At 43.4% G+C, this 22,781-nt stretch overlaps 1 protein-coding gene across 1 annotated transcript in view; it reads left to right on the top strand.

The window, feature by feature from the left end:
• GABBR1 (gamma-aminobutyric acid type B receptor subunit 1) overlaps nucleotides 1–22,781 on the top strand; it is a 126,000-nt gene that overhangs the window by 74,473 nt on the left and 28,746 nt on the right. Inside the window, exons 6-9 of the mRNA XM_070936756.1 lie at nucleotides 6,300–6,460; nucleotides 13,309–13,443; nucleotides 14,499–14,669; nucleotides 21,891–21,992. Coding sequence (XP_070792857.1) covers nucleotides 6,300–6,460; nucleotides 13,309–13,443; nucleotides 14,499–14,669; nucleotides 21,891–21,992 — 569 coding nt within the window. The remainder of the gene's footprint in view (nucleotides 1–6,299; nucleotides 6,461–13,308; nucleotides 13,444–14,498; nucleotides 14,670–21,890; nucleotides 21,993–22,781) is intronic.

Genomic DNA, 22,781 nt, shown 5'->3' with positions numbered 1-22,781 from the left:
TTTAGGACAAGTTACTCTCTCTCAATCAACCCAACTCATGGGACCGCTGTCAAAATAATATGAAAGAACCCCCTGCTATCTGTTATCTTGAGTTTTCTAAGGTGATAACAAATGTTCTTTTCAAATTTTTAGTATGCTTTTATACTAAATACCCGCTTCCTAACTCTACCTCTCTCTCTATCAGTTGCTAGATTGCTGAAACCTTTGGTCTGTGCATTTCTAATACTTCCTACCTAGGCATGCTGCCAAAACCATTCCCCAGAAGTGAATAATCCCAGGCTGGTCCATAAATTATAAGGCGATACATCCTGTGGAATTTGCCATCATGTTGTGGTTCTCCACTGTCCTATTCATGTTCCTTACAGCTGCCAGCAAGTGTGTAGAGAAACAAAAACTGTATCTGGTGCCTTATGGCATGAATGATTCCATGTCTTGCAGCCAGGCGAGGGATTAATCTAACTGAGAAAAACTGACTTGAGGCTGACTTTTGTATTAAATAGTAGTTTCCTGCTTGAGCAGGGGGGTTGGACTAGAAGACCTCCAAGATCCCTTCCAACTCTGCTATTCTGTGGCCTTGCAGACCCATGGTAACAAATGTGATGCTTCTCTGGCTTCTAAGAGTACTTCTGTATCACTGCTTGTTCCATTCTCCAATCATTCAGATCTAAAATACCAGTGTAGGCAATATTTTTCTGTAGTACACTGCCATCATATTGTAATTCTCCACTGTACCACAAGTGTTCCTCACATCACATACTGGGTTCAGATTCAGGTTGGCAGGAGTCCTTGGTTGTTCCCACTATGGACTTTGGAAACATCTGAGCTGATTAGTATCTTTCTTGTTTTGCAGCAAAAAAAATAACAATAAAACTATATAGGTGCCTAACTGTTCTGGAACCCAGTATAAGGGCATTAAGTACTGAGGAATAAGGCAATTTCTTAGCCTCAAGGAGGAGGGTGTTGCAAAAAGTAAGTCCTCTCACTATGAAACTAGACCAGTATGATACTGGCCCACATCAGTTCTCCACACTATGAAACTGTCCCATATCCACATCCCTGAAAGACTTTGAGTGTCTCAAATGGTAAAATAGAAATTTGAGATATTTGAACTAGAAGCAAATTGACCTGGACATTGGGCTAATATGGAAGATCAGGGATTATGCTGTAAATCACACAGAGTCGTTGGATATAAAATGGGCGACAAATAAATTTCCTAAATTAATATATTTGGGTCTCACATATGTGGAAAGTACCAGATTAGGATGGGATGTGTGAATGCTGCCTTGGCTAGACACAGGCAGACAAAAAAAGTTGATCTCATCATTTGCAAGGCAGCTTGTTTAAAAGCATTAGACTTTGAAATCATTCAATGAGGTAATTTCCCCTTGGGACTTTAAAGGACACTGTGGACCACAAGTGCTTTTCACAGAGGTGTAACTTAATACTGCTGTGGATTTTCTTTTTTTTTTATTTTGGTGGTCTACATGCTAAAGATCGGATGGCTTCCTCCGTTATCCCAGCATATGTGAGCATTTGGCATAGGAAGGAGCCAGACTTGGGTTTTCTTTAAAGGCAGGTGTCTCTTGCAGATGACAGCAGTTGTCCAACCTTGATTAGGCTTAGTGCTAAACAAGATGGGTCTGATAGGACTTAAATGAAAAATCACCTGTTAAATCCAGCTCTTCCATATGATTGGCAAGAACATGCCAGGAATATGTGCACATCCACTTCAAGGAACTTAATTTTAAATAGGTATTGGTGTTGTCACATTGCAACCCAAGCATAAGATACATTCAATCACCCAATCGTTTTTGGAGATGAGGCAGCCATAGTTCCTCACTGTTCCTCTGGGGCTTGGTGCCCCTTTTTCCTCACAAGACTTCACATTAATTGCCTAATAGAGGCAGAATGGACCTTAAGGGAAGGGAAGAGAAAGGTAGACACACATCCCCACCTCATCTCTCTTGCCATTGGTAGCTACAGGACTAGGGTCCAAATTGGAAGCTGACAGCCGAAACATAGGAAAAGAATATTCCCTACAACAGTTATTTCATTATTGGGGAAGAGAAATGCCAGGCAAAATTTAGAATAGGCTTCAACATCCTTGTACTCTCCAAGGTGGAATTTGCAGAGTTAAAATCTTGTCACATCTGGAGGGCACCAGGTTGCAAGAACCGGTTGCAAGAGTAGGCTTCTGTTGCCAGGCCTAAATCTACCACTGGCAGTAGAATATGGTTGCCTAGCAACTGTCACATTCTCCATCCACCAGCCCTGCCCCTCAGAGTAGCTCCTGCTGAAGGCCAGCTGTTTCAATGGAGGGATGGTGAAACAGCTGGCAAATGTCTTTTGATAAGTCTTCTGCTAATGCAGTTCGGAATATGCATCAGACTTCCTGTATTCTTAATACTGTTGTGCATACACTTTTCTTCTGTTATCATTTGAGGCAATACCTTTCACAAGATATAGCCAAGAAAAATGGGATCTCCAAATATTCCATCTATAGCCTTAACATCTCGCTCTGTGAGCTGAAACAGGCGGCTTGGGGTAGGGGTGTTTGTGTGTGTGTGTCCTGTAAAAGGGACATGTTTGTCTCCTGGCCATTTTGGTCCTCCAGGAGATAATATGAATTATAATTTGACCCTCCCTATCAAAAGCCTGGGAGCCCAAATTCCAAATCCTTTTTCCTCACAAGACTTCATATTAATTGCCTAACAGAGGCAGAATGGACCTTAAGACAGGGAAGAAACCATGATGAGAGTCAACTCTAAGGAGTTACAACAGGGAGAACTGGACACAGGATGGAACAGGGGCTACATTTCCAGGTTGCAAACCTTTGCTTTTCCAGTTGTTTTTCCTCATCCACATACCCTTTCTTACAAAGCCTCCGTTTCCCTACAGGGGTTGAACACTAAATTGGGGCTGTAGGGAGGCCCTTTATTTCCTTTTGTTTCCGTTCCTTTTCCAGCCACCTCCGCATGTGTCTCTTTGCCAGGGAAATGTCAGCAACCAGCAGGGAGAGGAATTGGTGATATACACTACCTCCTCCCCCATTTCTCAGAGCTGGGAAAAGAGCCAAGGACTTCACAGTGCAACCCACCTCCCAAAAAAAGCGCAAATACCACTATTCTAATCAATTCCCCCCCCTTTCAGAAAACCCAGGAATCCTGCCCTCCCAGAATCTCCATGCTAGAAACCAAGTTCCACCTTCTCTGCCCTGCTAACTGTGGAGCAGAAAGGATACACTACAACTGAGTTTACTTCCTCTGATGCTATTTATCTGTGGACAGGATAATCTAAAAGATTTTTCTTCTTCTGGCCACCTAGATAAGGGCTACCTGAACTGGGCTGCAAATATCCAGGCACTCACTAGGTGGCAGCAAAGGTGTAGGAAAAGTTGTAACTCAACTGTAAGCTATTGGTGGTGTACTTACACAGAAGGGACGCAGTGGCTCAGTGGCTAAGAAGCTGAGCTTGACGATCGAAAGGTCGGCAGTTCAGCGGTCCTAATCCCTAGTGCCACGTAACGGGGTGAGCTCCCGTTACTTGTCCCAGCTTCTGCCAACCTAGCAGTTCAAAAGCACGTAAAAAATGCAAGTAGAAAAATAGGGACCACCTTTGGTGGGAAGGTAACAGCGTTCCGTGCACCTTTGGCATGTAGTCATGCTGCCCACATGACCACGGAGACGTCTTCAGACAGTGCTAGCTCTTTGGCTTTGAAACGGAGATGAGCACCGCCCCCTAGAGTCGGGAACGACTAGCACATATGTGCGAGGGGAACCTTTACCTTTACTTATGCAGCCCAGAATTGGCTGGAATGGCTCCTGCATGCCAGACTGAGACTCTGGTTGCTGATTTCTCGATGGCCATGATTTGCCATTTTGTGAATTGCTAGTTGTTGTTCACCATTTCCATGGCATCCTTGCCTCAATTTTATCTCCATCACTCAATGGCTTCCCTGCGTCCCTTTTGGTGTGTTTTGATAAATCCCACTGCTTTTTTTCCTCTCCATGCCTGATCTGCATCCTTGCCTCCACCCTTCCTTTGTCAGCCTTTTTGTATTTTGCTGTGTGTCTTTGTAAAGCCTCTTCACTTTCCCTTACCGCCTCCTTTCCCCACCTCTTTGATTCCCATCCTGCATTGTCTTTCTTTTTATCTGCTTTTCTATCTGGCTCTTGCTTGTTAACTGCATCTGTCACTTTCCTCTTTCTGTGTTCCCGACATTAACTGCATTTCTGTTCCTTCTTATCTGTTCTCATTAGTCCACCTTCCTCCTCAGCTGTTGTTTCTCCATCCTTCCCCACATCTAATTTCTACTAGCTTTTTCCTCGACCCTCACTACATTTTCCCCATCTTTCTACTAACTGTTCTCTCTTTTCTCTGCTCCTTCTCTTCTGCTCAGCCTTTTATCATCACAATTTCTTCATTCTTCAACTATCCTCTTTTCCAGAGTCCATCTTCCAACACATCAGCAAATATGAGTAATAGGGAAGCATGTTGCTAGTCACAGTGGAGAGCCTGGTATTTTACTCCAACTTTTTTAAATACATGTTTCTCTTCTTTAATCATCCTTTCAACTTCTTTATCACTTCCCTCCCTGCATAGCTTTTCTTTATCCAAGCTTCTATGATTGGTGCCTTCAGGTCTCCAACTTGTACCTGACAGTCTTTTTGGATTTCAATCGGTTTCTGGTTTCCATCATCCTAATCTAGCCACCCTCCGCCCCATATTTTTTCCAACAAACTCCAAATCTACATCCCCTCGTGCTCTTTCATTTCTTTGCCTCCTGATTCTTATTCTTGTCCTTCTGTTTTTCTTTCTCCACATATCTCCAAAACATTTCAAACATATCTTCCTTCATCATTTTATCTTGCCTCCTATTGGTCCATTCCCCCGTCACTCTTTCTGATTCAGACTTAATCTGTCTGCTGAATTTCTGTTTCACATACTACTCTGAATCATTACCCAAATGGGTTGCATTCACAGGACCCCAACCCCTTTGCCCCTGCTCCCAATAATAAAGTTTAACCAAACTTAGCCTGCTGGGCAATTCCAGCTAGAGGGATTTGGCTAGGTAAACTTGGCCAATCTGCTTAACCCATTCCTTTGGCTTCGTCCTCTTCGCCATCAGTCTCTCTCTCTTTTTTTCTTTCTTTCTTTCTTTCTTTCTTTCTTTCTTTCATTCCTTTCTTTCTTTTTTCTTTCTTTCCTTCCTTCTTCTTTTTCTTTCTTTCTTTCCTTTCTTCTTTCTTTCTATATTTCATTCATTCTTTCCTTTCTTTCTTCTTTCTTTCTTTCCTTCCTTCTTCTTTCTCTTTCTTTCTTTCTTTCCTTTCTTCTTTTTTCTTCCTTCCTTCCTTCCTTCCTTCCTTCCTTCCTTCCTTTCCTTCCTTCCTTTTTTCTTCCTCTTTCTTTCTTTCTTTCTTTCTTTCTTTCTTTCTTTCTTTCTTTCTTTCTTTCTTTCTTTCTTTCTTTCTCTCTCTCTCTTTCTCTCTCTCTCTGTGTATGTGTGTGTTTACTAATCTCATTTTTTGTTCCTCCTGGCTCTGGTCTGTCTCACTTGAACATTACACCTTTTTCATAGCGTTCCTAGCTCCATTCCTCCTTTGCCTTCTCCATCCTCTCTGCCCTTTCTCCGCACTTCTCATCCATCCGCTCTTCGTGCTTCTCCCATCGTCCCAGACGGTCCCCTAACCGTTTAGTCTCCCCTCTCCTTTTCTAGCAGTCGTCCGCTCTTTTCTAGCGCCTTTTTTTTTTTTTTTGGTTGCTTTTCTCTTACAACCCCCCCCCCCCAGGAGGTGGGGAGGGGGTGGTCTCTGCATTTCGTTCCCTCTTCGTTCTTCCCCATCATCGGCGCCTTTCCTTGGCCGCCTCGCTCCCTCGCCCGCCCGCCGCCCCTGCGACGAGGCGGTGCGGTGGGCTTATTGCAATTCCCCCCGCGCCCTTGGACGGCGGCGTTCCGCGCCGGCTCCGCGCTGACATCAGCCCCCGCCCCCTCCTCACCCTCCCCCTCCTCTTGGCTGGCTCGCTCGCCAACCCGCCCGCCAGCTCGCTCGCTTGCTTGCTTGCTTGCTCGCTTACTGCAGCACCGACGCCGGGCAGCGCCATGGAGGAGCCGGCTCCGGCGCTTTCGCCGCCGCCACCGCCGCGCAGTGCAGCCACCACCGCGCGCCCTCGCCGCCGTCGCCCCTGACCTCCGGCCGGCACCATGGCCTTACCCGGCCCGCGGCCCGGCGGGGGCCCCCAGGCGGCCTTGCTGGTACTCACGGGCTGGCTCTTGCTCTCTCCTCCGCTGGGCGCAGGCAAGAAGAGGCTGCACATCGGGGCGCTTTTTCCCATGACCGGCGGCTGGCCGGGGGGCCAAGCCTGCCTGCCTTCCGCCCAGATGGCCCTCGAGGACGTCAACAGCCGGAGGGACATTCTGCCCGACTACGAGCTGCGTCTCGACCACCGCGACAGCGAGGTGAGCAGAGCCCCACGGCCCCAGCGCCCAGGTGGGGCACCGGTGGGCTTCCACGGGGGGTGGGGGGGAGGGAAGGGAAGAGGGTCCTTGGTTGCGGTAGGGAAGCCCTCCCCACCCCCCAATTTCACTGGAAGGAGGTGGGAGAAATCAAAATTGGGAGAGGAGAACATTGTGCCTTATAACCAAGGTAAGTTCTGCCTGCAGTGGGATGCTTGAACATAATGGGCAATCTTGGCACAAGTCCTCCTCACCGCCAGATCAAGCAAGGGACCCATCTGTAAATGGAGACCAAAGCGGCTTGCTTGGAAGAGGTGTTTTAAAAGGTGTCGGTCGGTCTTCGCAACTAGGATACTCTTAGGGGGAGAAGGTTCATAGAAGGATGGAAAGACAAAGCAACCTTCAAAGTAAGAGATGTGGAAATCCTGGAGCTGGTCTTGGTTGAGGGAGCAGGGCTGTGCGTGTGAAGGTTCACAAGAAGGCTAAAAAATGAGGGGCAGGAAAATAGCAGGACTGAAGTTAGCATTCAAGGCTTTCGAGCTATGGGAGAGGTAGAGACTGTGAGCATAATCAAACAGAAGTCTTTCTTTTCTCACCCAACTTTCAACATGTTCCTTTGGGTCAGACAGAGCCTCCTTTGGTAGGACTCTGCGCAACCTTCTCATTTCTTTGGAAGAGTTGGTGAAACGGCCAAAGATGGGCTCCTCCAAAGAGCTTGAAGACGAAGGAGTTATGGGGCTCCTTATTTGGGTTACTGCCCCAGACCATAATTAGAGGATCTGGGAAAAAGAATGACCTGGAAGACCGGGAGGCAGAGAACTCTCATAGGGTGTAATGGTCCAACACAGCAAGAAAGTAAACAGATGGAAAAAAGGTAGGAATGGAACAGTGACATTCGTGCACCTATTGGAAGCAAAGTTTGGAGACCCTCTTCAGAAATGGAGATGGTGGAAGGGGTTGGAGATTCCAAACGTGAGAATGACTCACGTTAACAATTTGCTAGGGTTCCCATGTAGAGAGAGGTATTGAAGGAAGATGCATGCTTTTAATGTGAGAAGGAAAAAGAAGAGGAGAAGCAGCAGCGTTCGCAATTATAGGTAGTCCTCGACATACGACCATAATTGAGCCCAAAAATTCTGCTGTTAAGTGAGACATTTGTTCAGTGAGCTTTGCCCCATTTTACGACCTTTCTTGCCACCATTGTTAAGTGAGTCACTGCCATTGATAAAATAGTAATCCGGTTGTTAAGTGAATCTGGCTTCTCCATTGACTTTGCTTGTCAGAAGGTTGCAGGAGGTGATCACATGACCTTGGGACACAGCTACAGTCATTAGTATGAACCAGTGGCCAAGCATCTGAATTTTGATCGCAGGATCACGGGGATGCTGCAAAGGTCGTAACTGTGAAAAACGGTCATAAGTCACATTTTTCAGTGCCGCTGTAACTTTGAATGGTCACCAAATGAACTGTTGTAAGTTGAGGACTACCTGTAGTCCTCTAAAAGGAATGGAAGTTGAGAAGTACATTTTAGGGAGCCCTGGACTTAAACACTAAGCAGACTTAAGAGTGGTTTGTACGGATAAGAGACCACCAGGAAATTCTTGGCTTTAGGTTAGACTGGAAAAAGATCCCAGCAGAGGGAGTGGAAAACCTTTCCGTGCAACTGCCAAGATAACTGTGTGAATGCAGGCATGTAGTCTCCAGGACTCAAGTTCAGCTTGAAGAAAAGTATATCAATAAAGGAGAATATTTGTAGCTCAGGGTTGAAATGAGGGGTATTTAGTGCTCTCTGAGCTTGGTTGTAGATGTTTCATTACCCAAACCAGGTAACATCATCAGTGCTACTCTGATTAGCTTGATTAGCACCGATGATGCTACCTAAGTTTGGATAATGAAACATCTACAAGAAACAACCAAGCTCAAACAGCACCAAGGACCCTCAGAAAACTATATATATTTAATGGGGCTTACGCAGTGGTGGGATTCAAATAATTTAACAACCGGTTCTCTGCCCTATTGATTTCTTCCAACAACCAGTTCACCAAACTGCTCAGAAAGTTAACAACCGGTTCTCCTGAAGTGGTGCGAACTGGCTGAATCCCACCACTGGGCTTACGGGACTGGAGGTCTTGTTGTCAGCATAGCAGTTTCTTGAAGATAATACAGTACATTATACAACAGTTGGTAGTTTGGTTGTAGTTTGTTTAAATAGAGGTCTTAAATGGGAAGTCACTATGCCAATCATCACGAAAGGTTGATTGAGGTAGCATCACAGATGTTATGAGGCTATCTTCACCAGTACCAGCCATGTGGATAAACAGAGGTAAGACCTATGATCTGATTCAAGGTTACAGGTAGTCCTTGACATATGACCCCAATTGGAGCCAGACTTTGTGTTTGTTAAACAAAACAGTTGTCAAGTGATTCACACCCAATTTTACAATTGTTTTGTCATGGGTGTTAAGCATTCACCATGGGTTTTCAACGAATCTGGCTTCCCCCATTGACTTTGCTTATCAGAAGCCGGCTGAGAAGGTTGCAAATAGTGGTCACATGATCCCAGGGCATTGCAGTAAATACATGCTAGTTGCCAAGTTCTCAAATTTTGATCACATGACTGTGGGAATTCTGCAACAATTGCATGTGTGAGGATCAGCCGTAGGTCACCTCTTTTTCAGAACTTCAAATAGTCATTGACTGAATGGTTGTAAGTTGAGGACTATCTGTATTATACAGCAGTGTTTCTCAGCCCTGACAATTTGGAGATGTGTGGACTTCAACGTCTGGCTGGGGAATTCTGGGAGTTGATGTCCATACATCTTAATGTTGTCAAGGCTAAGAAACACTGCTCTAGAGTTACCAGTATAGGTATGGGTGGATTTTGGTGTGAGGAGGAAAGTAGAGGAGGAAGGGAGCAATCAGCTTCTTTTCAGCCAACGATGATGTGAAATTCCCCGTCCTCAGAGCATCAGTTCCTGCCCAAACCAAAATAGACCAAAGTCAGTTGCAAACAGGGTTGAATAGCAAACGTTCCCTAAGCCAGATTTGTCTCTTGAAGTATAAACATCCCTGTCAATCATCCTCGCTGCTTTCCAACATTTCATTTTTTTAATTCATGTGTCTCCCTCAAGAAAGACTGTACAGAAAAAGACTATGCAGAGAATTGGCATGGTATTTCCAAGGAACTAGCTTTGGTCATGCCCAATTGTTTTATGTGCTTCCGTTGCACACTCACGTGCCATGTTTTTCGTCCATTTAGGTCTGCATGCACCATTTCTGACCGAAGCAATCTTGAGTCGTTCCATTTGCACTTATTGCTCTCTAATATGTGTTGGACAACTCCCCTTGTTTGTTAAGTTCTTATTCAACCCTTTGTCCTTTTGTTTTTATTTCTACATGTGTTTTTTTAATATTTTCTCTGATAAATGAGCTGTATTAGATGAGTTATTGTGTCCTGAACAGCACAATGTGCCACAAATAATGTATGGAAGAGAAACCGGGGGTGGGGGGTGGGTGGGGGTGCTGTTGTAAAATGATGTTTCCTGTGTGGTTTAAGCCTTCTGGAATGTGGGTTCCTTGGTGGACTCTGAGCTTGGTTGTTTTCTTGCAGACCTTTCATTACCAAACTAGGTAAGCACACTGATGATGTTGCCCAGCTGGGTAATAAAATGTTTGCAAAAAAAATAACCAAGCTCAGAGAGCATCAAAGACCCACAGTTCAACTCTCGGCTACAAATATTCTCTTCTATTGGTGCCTTCTGTAATGTCCTTCAGGTTAGATAACAACTGGGAACAAACCATGTCTTTCATCCCTAACTGGAGTAGACTCCTGGTTTTCATCATGAGTTCTGTAAAGGCCATTACAGTATGGGTCCTTATTTATTTATTATTTATTTATTTATTGGTTCGATTTATATGCCGCCCTTCTCTGGAGATTCAGTGCGGCTTACAATGCGTTAAGCAATAGCCTTCATACTTTTGTAAAAACCTGCTTAGTAGGGCTTTCGGCCCCCCCAAGTGGTGTTCTATTTTATACAAAGTCAGCTTATTGCCCCCACAATCCGGGTCCTCATTTTACCTACCTCGGAAGGATGGAAGGCTGAGTCAACCTTGAGCCTGGTGAGATTTGAACTTGCAGTAATTGCAGGCAGCTGGCAGCTAAGTGCTACTTAACAGCACTTTAGTCCGCTGTGCCACCAAGGCTCCTTATGCCACATGTTGCCATATTTAGACCATGTTTTTCTTCCCAAGACTGGGAAGTGAACCAAAATCTTCCTGCTCTTTCTTGTGGCTTTCCTGGGATACTGTCACTGTCAGTGGGTCTAGGTGTACCTATGGATTGGTGGCCCCACCCTGATCCTGTTAATGTGGCCCTGAGGGGCATATATGGGCAGGATTTCCAAAAACACCCATCTTTTAACTTCCTCATTTGCTGCCACTCCTTGCCTTAAAGATTCTTGGATTGACTTTGGCAACTTGAGGCAGGCCACATGTCCATTCCTACAAATCTTTCCCCCACACACGATGCTCATGTTGAAATCCCTGTAGCTCTTTCCTTTGCCCAGCTACCCACAGCTATGTACATCAGCCCTTTTCCTCCTCCATTCTCCTCAGGCGCAAAGCAACGTGGCCCAGTTGCCACCATACTGCCTGGTTCCCTTGCACATAATTTTTGCAAACTTTATTTATTTATTATTATTATTCTCTGCTACCCTCCAACCCTACATAGCCAGTCTCTGCTCATATCCATTCCTCTACCCATCAGTCTGTCTGGTCGTCTGTCCCTTCTCCCACACACATCTCCCCTCCCGGCCTGCCTGTTCCTGCTTCTCTCTCCCTCCTTGTCTTCTGCTCTCCTGTGGTTCCCAGTCAACCGTCCTCCCCCCCACCATGGCGTTCCCTTTGTTCCTTCCCTATTGAAGCCCGCTCCCTGGTGCTGACAGGTTGCCGTGGCAGCGCCTGCCTGAGGTTTCCATGGAAACTGATCCTCTTTCTTGGGGCGGCGATGCCCTGAATAATTCATCATCCCCTTGCGGTGGAGGCTCACAGCCAGGAACAGGATGGGGCACATGGGGTATGTGGTGGGAGGGTGGGGTGGTAGAAAAAAAAAACAGCAGGAGGGTCTTGGATGGCACATTTATTCAAAGAGAGACCAAGCAAGGCTGGGGTCCTATAGGATGTGCACAGTTAGGGAATAGTTGTAGGTAGGCATTAGTTGTTCAAGCCCGTTGAAGGTGTGGAGAACCTTTGGATGGCCAGGATGACAGTAACAAACTGCACACAACAACTGATGACAATAGTGCAGGATGGGCAGGGCCATTGTTTTGTGGTAGGAGTTGGATTTTTTTCATTTACTTTTTTTGGTTAGGTTAAGGCTGCAGTTGGGTGTTTTCCATCTACACATTTTAGGACGCTGCCACCATTTTTAGCAGCTGTGATCTTAGGTGGCTGTCGAGAATCACATTGCCTACTCTGCCTTAGTGGGAGATTAGTGGGAGATAAAGTTTCATTAGTCAACTTGGCTCCAACCTCTTAATTGGAAAGTCCTCAGATGACTGGACGTTGAGAAAATGGCCTGGAAAATGGCAGTGTGAGGCGTTTATGAATGTTGCTCACAAAGTGATATGGACTTGCTCACAAAGTCACCAGCATCGTGTTCAATGCAAGGGAGATTTTACTCCTATTTATAGTCACCATCAGCCTGAGAGCTATGCTATGCCTTATTATGCCTTATTAGTGGAAATGTAGGGGAAATAACCTTTGGTCTGCTTCTCCATGGTGAAAATTCATCCTGTCTCTAATAGGTTGGTTTTTTCTTTCTGCATGTTGGCATAGAAACGAACTGAAGTTGTTTCTGACAACTGACAGTGTGTCTATGGAAAAGTCATTTCCTTCCTCACTTAAACCCAGTGAATTCCAAGAAAGGTGGGGCCAGGCCTCTTCAGCTGTCCTGCTCACTCCCATTCAAACCCAGTTCAAACTCCAGGGTTGACATCTTTTTAAACTTGTCAACAAAAATCCAATTAATTATTGATTCCTCACTACTATGAAGCCTTCTAACCTAGAGTTGTTTCTAAATGAGATGGATGACCCATACCTCTAATAAATGGGTAAAATAACTGTGTTTTTGTCATCCTAGGTATCTTCCAAGCATTATAGACTTCAATTCTCAGAATTCTCAGCAGTGGACATACTGGCTGGAAATTCTGAGAACTGAAGTCCATGTTTCTAGGAGAGACCCAGGTTGGTGAAAACACTGTCCTAACTTAATACCTTCATTGTTCCAAAGCTAGGGGAGTAAGGGGTATAGCGTGTCTGTGGTAAGCTGACTTTTTGGAGAAGCCATTTTCTTCATTGTGCAACCCCATTGCAATCCAAGAACTCTGGTCTTTCAGGAGTGGCATCATTTCTAGGTCTTGGCAGAGTAGTTGGCAAGTATATGATATTATTTTTTTACGGAGCAAGGCTCACAGGAGGGCAGTGGTACATCTGTGAGAGGAAGGTTCATTGGCAAGCCAAGTGCTGTATGCTTTTCTCTGCCTACTTAACAAATTACATTCTCGCTTTACTACAAAAGCTTTTTCCATTCTATTCTACCCGAATTTACATGGCCATTTAACTCTTTCTATTATTAATTTTGCCCAAGCATTAATCTTCCATGTTTCTTCTACTCGTTCTAATTTGCAACTGATTCGTGTTCAGGCTCTATTAAAGTATTTTATGTACAGCTTCTTGCTTAGCATTTAATATGAAAATAAACCCCGAGTTTGACCAGAATTTTGAATGGGGTGCATGTAGGACCATGAGCAGTTTGAGATTCTTGGTGATGAGGTTTATCTCTCCACCTACAGTGTGAACCTGGTGTGGCAACTAAATTTCTGTATGAACTCCTCTACAATGATCCCATCAAGATCATCCTTATGCCTGGCTGCAGCAGTGTTTCCACCTTGGTGGCCGAGGCCGCACGCATGTGGAATCTCATTGTGGTAAGCATCGGTCCTATTGAGCTAGATAGATAGATAGATAGATAGATAGATAGATAGATGGAAGGATGGATGATAGATAGATAGATAGATAGATAGATAGATAGATAGATAGATAGATAGATAATGATGCTATGGGAGAAGCCAGCTCTAATTTTGACCCTGCAAGCTGAAATTTTCAACCTGAAACACACGAAGAAAATGCTTCAAAGTACTATACCTTTCTCTTAGCATCTTTCCCCGCGTATCTATGATACCATAGACCCTATCTTTCTCCATGCATCGTGAATGGAAGAAGGTAAAATACATTGGAGGACTCCATAACCTCGACTGAAGCATCTCTAGAATAGAATAGAATAGAATTTTTTTTTAATTGGCCAAGTGTGATTGGACACACAAGGAATTTGTCTTGGTGCATATACTCTCAGTCTACATAAAAGAAAAGATACGTTCATCAAGAATCATAAGGTGCAACATTTAATGATAGTCATAGGGTACAAATAAGCAATCAAATCATATTAGGAAACAGTCAGTATAAATCGTAAGAATACAAGCAACAAAGTCACAGTCATACAGTCATAAGTGGGAGGAGATGGGTGATGGGAACAATGACAAGATTAATAGTAGTGCAGACTTAGAAAATAGTTTGACAGTGTTGAGGGAATTATTTGTTTAGCAGAGTGATGGCGTTTGGGGAAAAACTGTTCTTGTGTCTAGTTGTTTTGTTGTGCAGTGCTCTATAGCGTCGTTTTGAGGGTAGGAGTTGAATCAGTTTATGTCCAGGATGTGAGGGGATCTGTAAATATTTTCACAGCCTCTTGTTGACTTGTGCAGTATATAGGTCCTCAATGGAAGGCAGGTTGGTAGCAATTGTTTTTTCTGCAGTTCTAATTATCCTAGATGCATAGGAAGGAACAGATATCTTCAGTGTTAACCAGACAGATCTGTGTGCATGTATGAAGGGGCAGAAAGGAAATCTTCATCTCAAAGTTAGCTAAGGAATGTCGGGTGTCTCAATCTTCCTGTCTTTAATCATATTTCCATCTCCTTCTTTTCAGTTGTCCTACGGCTCCAGCTCACCAGCCCTTTCCAACCGCCAGCGTTTCCCCACCTTTTTCCGCACCCACCCATCTGCCACACTGCACAATCCCACCCGTGTGCAGCTCTTCAAGAAATGGAGCTGGACAAAGATTGCCACAATACAGCAGACCACAGAGGTGTTTACATCGGTATGGAACCCAAACCTGAGTGTAGACCCCAGCTTAATCTCTTAGTCATTCTGTAATTTGCAGCAGGTTCCAGAACACGCGCCTTTAAATCTTATCCTGACTATAATCCCTAGTTCCCATCCTAACCACAACAGGTTTCCAGGTCTAATACATCATCCTTGCAGTTTGTATATTCAAACTGCATTGTTTCTTCCAGAGATTCAGTACTGGGCTGATTTCCAAAGAAACCAAGGACAATTCATTGATTAATTACTGCAGTTATATTCCATCTTTTCTTATCGGTGCTCAAGATAATATACATGGGGTCTTTCATTTTATTGCTATAGCAACAGTCCTGTGAGATAGGTTAGCTTAAGAGAGAAGCCTGGCCCCATGATTTAGAGAGGACTTGAAAGTATATCTCCTCAGTCCAAGACTAATAATCACTACACTGCCTTTGTTCATAAATCTCTTCTAAAACCACTTCATTCTAACTACGTTCCAGAATTTCAATTAATCAGTCCATCACCTGCTACCTGATTCTTTTAATCACAGATGCAGGGTTTTAAAACTAGGACAGTCCTTGTGCAGAATATTTGTTCTGGCAATGGATAGTGCCTTTCTCCTATAGCAAACCAGCTCCACGCCCTAGTATTGTAATCCACAGTAGAGGAAAACTGGTGTATTTCTGATAACCATTAAGGCCTTGAACTACATCTTTACTTTTCCCCCCACTCGGTAAATGATGATTTCAATAGAGAAAATTAAAAAATAGTCTAGAGACACAATTGTAGTGAAGACAGAATCTTTGTTGCATCCTTGACATTATGCCAGTTCTTGTTGGCCAGGGGATACGCACAACGATATTTCACATTTACTTTATGCAATGATCTTTAAAATATCTTGGCAGCAGCCTTTGCTTCATAAAAGCCCTGATTCTGTAATAATTGCCAGTCGCCAATAAAATTGGCAAATCATTCCTATTTCAGGGTGTACTTTCATTACCGTCTAATTATGTAGTTGCTTTAAGTTTCTCTTTTGAGCAATAGAAACTCCCCAACATATAAACGAACTAACTAAATAAATATAACTGACACAATCTTCAGCATTTTCAGAATCTCCACACGTATTATTTCATAAAAGACAAAACAAATAAACAAAACTCCTTCTCATAGTCCTAGCTCTTGTGGTTTCAAAATAAGATTTTAAAATGCAGGCAGTGTTTGGTGAGGTCTGAAAAGAATGGATCTTAAAAGTGGACAAGGAAGCAGTGGTGAAATGTAAAATTTGTTACTACCGGTTCTGTGGGCATGGCTTGGTGGGGGTGGGTGGGTAATGTGACTGGGTGGGCGTGACCCAATGTTTTTTTTTTTTTTGTACTTTTAAAAGCATTTTTTCTACAACCTTAAGAGGTTGCAGAAAAAAATGCTTTTAAAAGCCTCTGACAATCAGGCAACTCAGCTGGGATCGTCAGAGCCTTTTAAAGGCATTTTTTTGGCTGAAGAAGTTGTAGAAAAAATACTTTTAAAAGTAAAAAAAAAAGCCTCTGATGATCGCGCAGCTCAGCTGGACATGGGGGGGGGCAGGGATTTTTGCTACAGGTACTCCGAACCACCCACCGCCATCGCTACCGGATCGGGCGATCTGGTCCGAACCAGGAGCATTTCACCCCTGCAAGGAAGGATACAAAATGATAAGGAAGGAGAGAAAAAGGTACAAAATAGATGGTGCCTGGCTCAACATTAGTAACCGTGAGAGAGATTGAGGTGTCCTAGTGGATCACCACTTAAGTATGAGTTAGCAATGGGCTGCAGCTGCCCAAAAAGCCACTGCAGTTCAGTGCTGCATCAACAAAGGGATAACATCAAGATCATGAGAAGTGATAATGCTGATTTATATTGCACTAGTGAGGCCACATTACTGCATCCACTTCTGGTCACCGCAATACAAAAAAGTTGCTGAGACTGTAGAAGATACGCAGAGAAGAGCAACAAAGACAATTAGGGGATTATAGGCTAAACTGCATGATGAACAGTTGAGGGACCTAGGTATGTCTAGCCTATCGAAGAGAAGAATTATGGGGGACATGATAGCTGTCTTCTAGTACTTGAGGGGCTGATATAGAGAAGCGGGGATTGACTTATTCTCTAAAGTCCATTCTTATTCACCTCCTGGTTTTTGCCATGGGTTTCCTCCAGTGGTGAAATCTAAAATTTGTTAGTACCGGTTCTGCGGGTGTGGCTTGGGGGGGGGGGGGAGTAATGTGACTGGGTGGGCGTGGCCAATTTTTTTAAACTTTTTTTTACTTTTAAAACCATTTTTTCTACAACCTCTTTGGCAAAAAGGTTGTAAAAAAAATGCTTTCAAAAGGCTCTGACGATCCCAGCTGAGTTGCCTGATCGGCATAGACTTTTTTTCTTTTAAATGCCTCTGACGATCAGGCAACTCAGCTGGGATCGTCAGAGGCATTTAAAAGAAAAAAGGGTTTTTTTCTTTTAAATGCCTCTGCCGATCAAGCAGCTCTGACAATCCAAACTGAGTTGCCTGATCATTAGAGGCATTTAAAAGAAAAAAAGTCTCTGCCGATCAGGCAACTCAGCTTGGATCGTCAGAGGCATTTAAAAGAAAAAAAGGGTTTTTTTCTTTTAAAAGCCTTTGATGATCCCAGCTGAGCCGCTTGATCATCAGAGGCATTTTTTTTTACTTTTAAAAGCATTTTTTCAGCCAAAGAGATTGTAGAAAAAATGCTTTTAAAAGTAAAAAAAAAAGCCTCTGATGATCAAGCGGCTCAGCTGGGCATGGGTTGGGGAGTGGGCAGGGATTTTTGCTACTGGTTCTCCGAACCACCCGCCTCCATCACTACCGGATCGGGCAATCCAGTCCGAACCGGGAGCATTTCACCCCTGGTTTCCCCCCACCCCCACCCCATATTTTGCAGTATCTCAGCTGATCTTTCCTCTTGTTGCTGTTTGCCACTCAAATCCGTACTAAAACATTTCGAATTTGTATAAATGCAGCCTAGCTCATATTATCTATGGTAATTGCTTTCCACTTATATATATTATTTTCATTAGATTTGAGTTTCCTAATGCATACTAATATACCAGTAGTTTATCTACCAGAAATAAATCTCAAACTTCAGCAAGGTATTGAATATCCACATGTATCTCTCTCTCAGCACAAAGACCCTATCTCTGAACTGAATGCACAGAATTAAAATTAAGGTCTTTCTCCATGATTGTCTCTGAAATTGTCTCTATTTGATGCCATCTCTGTAATTACTACTGTACATAATCCTAATCTGTTTTTGGATTATTAGCAGTATTAGCAACCATCCCTTTAATCTACACACAAATGGACAATTTAAACTTCTGGGTATATCTCAGGCTTGAATATCCTTAGAAACCCAAAGAAAGATTTCCTTCAAAATGTCAGGACTTAAGATATAGTGAACATTTGCACAATGGAAATTATTAAAAATGGGTTTAATCCATTGTGTGATCTGTGGACCAAAAGAAACACTGGCTAATTGGGGATTCTGCACACACAAACACCCGGAGTCCCTTCTGTCTCAGAAAATCTGCTCTGGATGTTTGGGAACTCTTCAGAATTATGGGGCTGGCCTGTTGGAAGAAGAAATGGCAAAAATTATCCCCTCCCTAGTCTGCTGGCTTTCTGGGCAAAACTTCATTTAGGATGCTCTTACCCATGTAGAAGGTGAAATCAATTCCATATTTATTAAGTAGAACTATATAGTATACTCAGGAGTGGGTTCTACTTACCTTTACTACCGGTTCGCAGCGGGGCCGCGTGTGCGCTCTTCTGTGCAAAGAAAGAAGCTTCTGTGCATGTGCAGAAGCGTTTTGATGATGTCGGTGGCGGAGCCTCCTGCCGGTTTTACTACCGGTTCTATAGAACCGGTGCGAACCGGGGGCAACCCACCACTGAGTTTACTGTAATATAGAGAACCAATTTGGTGTAGTGATTAAAGCATCAGGCTAAAAACCAGGTGACTACGGTATGAGTTCTAGTCCTGCCAGAGGCCCGGTGACCTGGAGCCTCTCAGCCAGTGGTGAAATCCAATTTTTTTTACTACTGGTTCTGTGGGTGTAGCTTGGTGGGCGTGGCTTGGTGGGCATGGTAGGGGAAGGATACTGCAAAATCTCCATTCCCACCCCACTCCAGGGAAAGGATACTGCAAAATCTCCATTCCCACCCCACTCCAGCGGAAGGATACTGCAAAATCTCCATTCCCACCCCACTCCAGCGGAAGGATACTGCAAAATCTCCATTCCCCACCCCACTCTGGAGCCAGCCAGATGTGGTATTTGCCGGTTCTCTGAACTGCTCAAAATTTCCACTACCAGTTCTCCAGAACCTGTCAGAACTTGCTGGATTTCACCCCTGCTCTCAGCCATAGGAAAGAAGGAAGGAAGGGCAGATCACTTCTGGGGAGTGGGGAGGAACCTTTGCAAGGTCTTAGTCCGTGCAGTTGCCAGGAATCAAAAGCTGGCATGAAGGTGCCCATATATGGTGAAATAACAAGAATGGTGCTGTAATTCTCCTTCCACATTTGAGTTTCTCAGACTGAAGTTAGACAGATGAGAGGGGGTGGGAGAGGTTGGGATGCGAAAAAGGAGGAAATGACAAGAGAAGAAGTAATGAGTCTCTTAATATGCTTCTAGACTGCTCTCTCTAGCAGAAAATATATTTTCAGGACCTTTTTTTTTTCTTACTGAATTTTAATAAATGTCAACTGAGATCTCAGCTGAGGGCTATTTGTCTCAACGATGTCCTAACAACAATTACAGCTTCCTATTTCAGAGAAGGAAAAAAACAAAACAAAGCCCCACAAATAGCTCCAAGAAAGAAGAGGAACATTTTCACCAGCTGTTTTCCAATGTCTATCACATTTATGCAAATGTGAAACCCCAGAATTATTTTTACATGACCTGTGACTGGCAAGCGGGCTGAAGCCCTGCATCTCTCATGGTGGTATATTGCCACTAGCATCACTGGGGCTAAGCGATCCTCCTCCTGCCCAAACCTGTTCTTCATTTTTGATTAATCCCAGTCTATTATCAGAGAAATTAAGAAACTGTGGGTGATCAAAGCAGCTGTAATTAATGCAGGCTATGATTGATGCAAGCTATGTCTCATAATACTTGCACATTGTTGGGTATTATCATTATCACAATTATTATTATACCAGAGACACAGCAGAACAGAGAGATCAGCATTATTAGCAGAGGTGGGTTTCAGCAGGTTCTGACCAGTTCTGGAGAACCGGTTGCAGAAATTTTGAGTAATTAGGAGAACCGGTAAATACCACCTCTGACTGACCCCACCCCAATCTATTCTCTGCCTTCTGAGTCCCAGCTGATCGAGAGGAAATAGGGATTTTGCAATAACCTTCCCCTGGAGTGGGGAGGGAATGGAGATTTTACAGTATCCTTCCCCTGCCATGCCTACCAAGCCATGCCACGCCCACCAAGCCAAACCCACAGAACCGGTAGTAAAAAAATTTGAAATCCACCACTGACTATTAGAATCACAGTATATGTTACATTTTTCACTTCTTTGAAAAAAAAATATTTTAAAAGAAAAGCAGCTCCTGGACCCTGGATACAAATGTGTTCCTAATCCCAATTGAGGCTTCGGCAATTGTGAAAGTAACAATGCTAAGTGTGCTTGAGTTCATACCAGATACACAAGTATCCAGCTAGTTTTAGGTAGTTGCACTCAAATATTTCTCCATATATCCCTAATTCTACTTTGCTTCCTGTTTGTGATTTGTTTCCTCCTTGGTTTCTCCTTTTAATAAGTAGCATCCAGTAATGCAAATATTCTCTTTACTCATGAAAAGTATTCCTTTGCTTACAGAGGGGCTGTTTCTCATTGGGTCCAAGAGCTCCAACGGGGAAGAGGTATAGAAAAAGAAAAGCTTCTTTGTCACATAGAATTTGATCCCTTGTGTCTATTTTTCCTGAATAAAAAGAGAAAATGCATGTACATTAGAAAACACCAATGAACATGTTAAAAGAGGCCAAAGTATCTGAAATAATAATATTCTAAACAATTTATTTTGTATTTGTCCCCGTGATAGCAAGAATGAAAAAAAACAAGCAAACATTGGGAGCTTTATAGTCCAAAACAAGAACCTGCTTCTGAAATTTGACTAGGTATTTTTGTACAGCTACAGGGCTAGTATCTTGAGAACATAGAAGCTGAAATTCTGAAGTTCTGTTTTCTGCAGGATCACAAATGCTGGAGATTTTCTAAATATAAAAATGACATTGTCATTTTCATCGTTTTTAACCTCTGCATGCGATAATTTTATGTGTTGTGCTAAGATGCTATTTGTATGGTCATGTTTTATTGAATAAGCTGAACCAGCCAGCAGTGTGCAGCAGCTGCCAAAAAAGCCAACACAGTTCTAGGCTGTATAAACAGAGGGATAGAATCAATATCACGTGAAGTGTTAATATCACTTTATAATGCCTTGGTAAGGCCACACTTGGAATACTGCCACGATGTAAAAAAGATGTGGAGACTCTAGAAAGGCTGCAGAGAAGAGCAACGAAGATGATTAGGGGACTGGAGGCTAAAACATAAAGAACGGTTGCAGGAATTGGGTATGTCTACTTTGATGAAAAGAAGGACTAGGGGAGACATGATAGCAGTGTTCCAATATCTCAGGGGCTGCCACAAAGAAGAGGGAGTCAAGCTATTCTCCAAAGCACCTGAGGGCAGGACAAGAAGCAATGGGTGGAAACTAATCAAGGAGAGAAGCAATTCAGAATTAAGGAGAAATTTCCTGACAGTTAGAACAATTGATCAGTGGAACAACTTGCCTCCAGAAGTTGTGAATGCTCCAACACTGGAAGTTTTTAAGAAGAGGTTGGATAACCATTTGTCTGAAGTGGTGTAGGGTTTTCTATCTAAGCAGGGGGTTGGACTAGAAGACCTTCAAGGTCCCTTCCAACTCTGTTATTCTATTCTATTCTGACTTGATAACTGGGCTGAGTTTTCAATCATGGCTTGAAAAATAGAGCCACTGGATTCACACAGCAGGCTGAACTGTACTGTGCTTTGTTTGGGGTTGGCTTATTATTAGTTTTAGTAGTATGAGGTGCAAACTCAGAATATATATTCCCCTATCTTAATGTAGCTTCTGAAGTACATCTTTATCCAGGTCCTTATATCTTCATGGTTATGATACCTCCTTCTGCATTCCCACAGACTTTGGATGATCTGGAGGAGCGAGTCAAAGAGGCTGGGATTGAAATCACTTTTCGTCAGAGCTTCTTCTCTGATCCTACAGTGCCTGTCAAGAATCTCAAGGTATCAGAATATGTCTGACTGTCATGGGAGGGCAAATTGGGACCCACAATACCTCCATGCAGCCTTCCACAACCCATCGCCTTTCACACGTGGAAGGTTTAAGCTGACAGAACAGCCCAAGAATATGTTAAGGAAGATTGTCCTTCATCCCCAATCGCCAGCTCTATGATTGCATGGGTGAAATTTGACAACAAAATAATAGACTTTTGGCAGAGTTGTCATGAAACGTTTCTCTTGCAAATTGAAAAGCCACATGGATGCACAAAACCTTTACAAAAGAATTTCCTACAAACATGTTTGACCCTGTTAGCCTGGAACATCTCAACATGGAGGCTAAAAGGGGGATAATTCTAAACAGATTAATGATTGCGGTGAATAAATTGTTATATTATGTAACCTTGTTTTTTTAGAAGTGAACCCATTTATCCATGAACTGTACTTGATTGATCATGTGCTGTTAAATTAATGTTGACTGGTATTTTTATGTTTCTGTGTCTGTATGTGTCTGTGTATGTGTGTCTATCTATCATAGGTTACTAGTGGACTCCTTGCCTGTGTTAGTGCTTTATAGTTGGTTTGGAAATGTATACCTAGGCTATCTAAGACTGATTAGATTAGCATAAAACAGAGATGAGGGGAAAAGGCACTGAGATTATGGGCTATTATGGGTTGGCAGGTGATGGACTACCTGCTGACTTGTCCCCTACATTTGCTGAGATCAATTTTTTAAAAAACTGATGCAATTTGATTGGGCAAGCTGCAAGTATGTTTGCTGCAATATGTGGAAAT

The sequence above is a fragment of the Pituophis catenifer genome, unplaced genomic scaffold (assembly GCF_029215685.1).
Source record: "Pituophis catenifer annectens isolate HBS135680 unplaced genomic scaffold, rPitCat1.0.hap2 SCAF_2, whole genome shotgun sequence".
Lineage (NCBI taxonomy): Eukaryota > Metazoa > Chordata > Lepidosauria > Squamata > Colubridae > Pituophis > Pituophis catenifer.
This window is presented reverse-complemented; position numbering and strand designations above follow the sequence as displayed.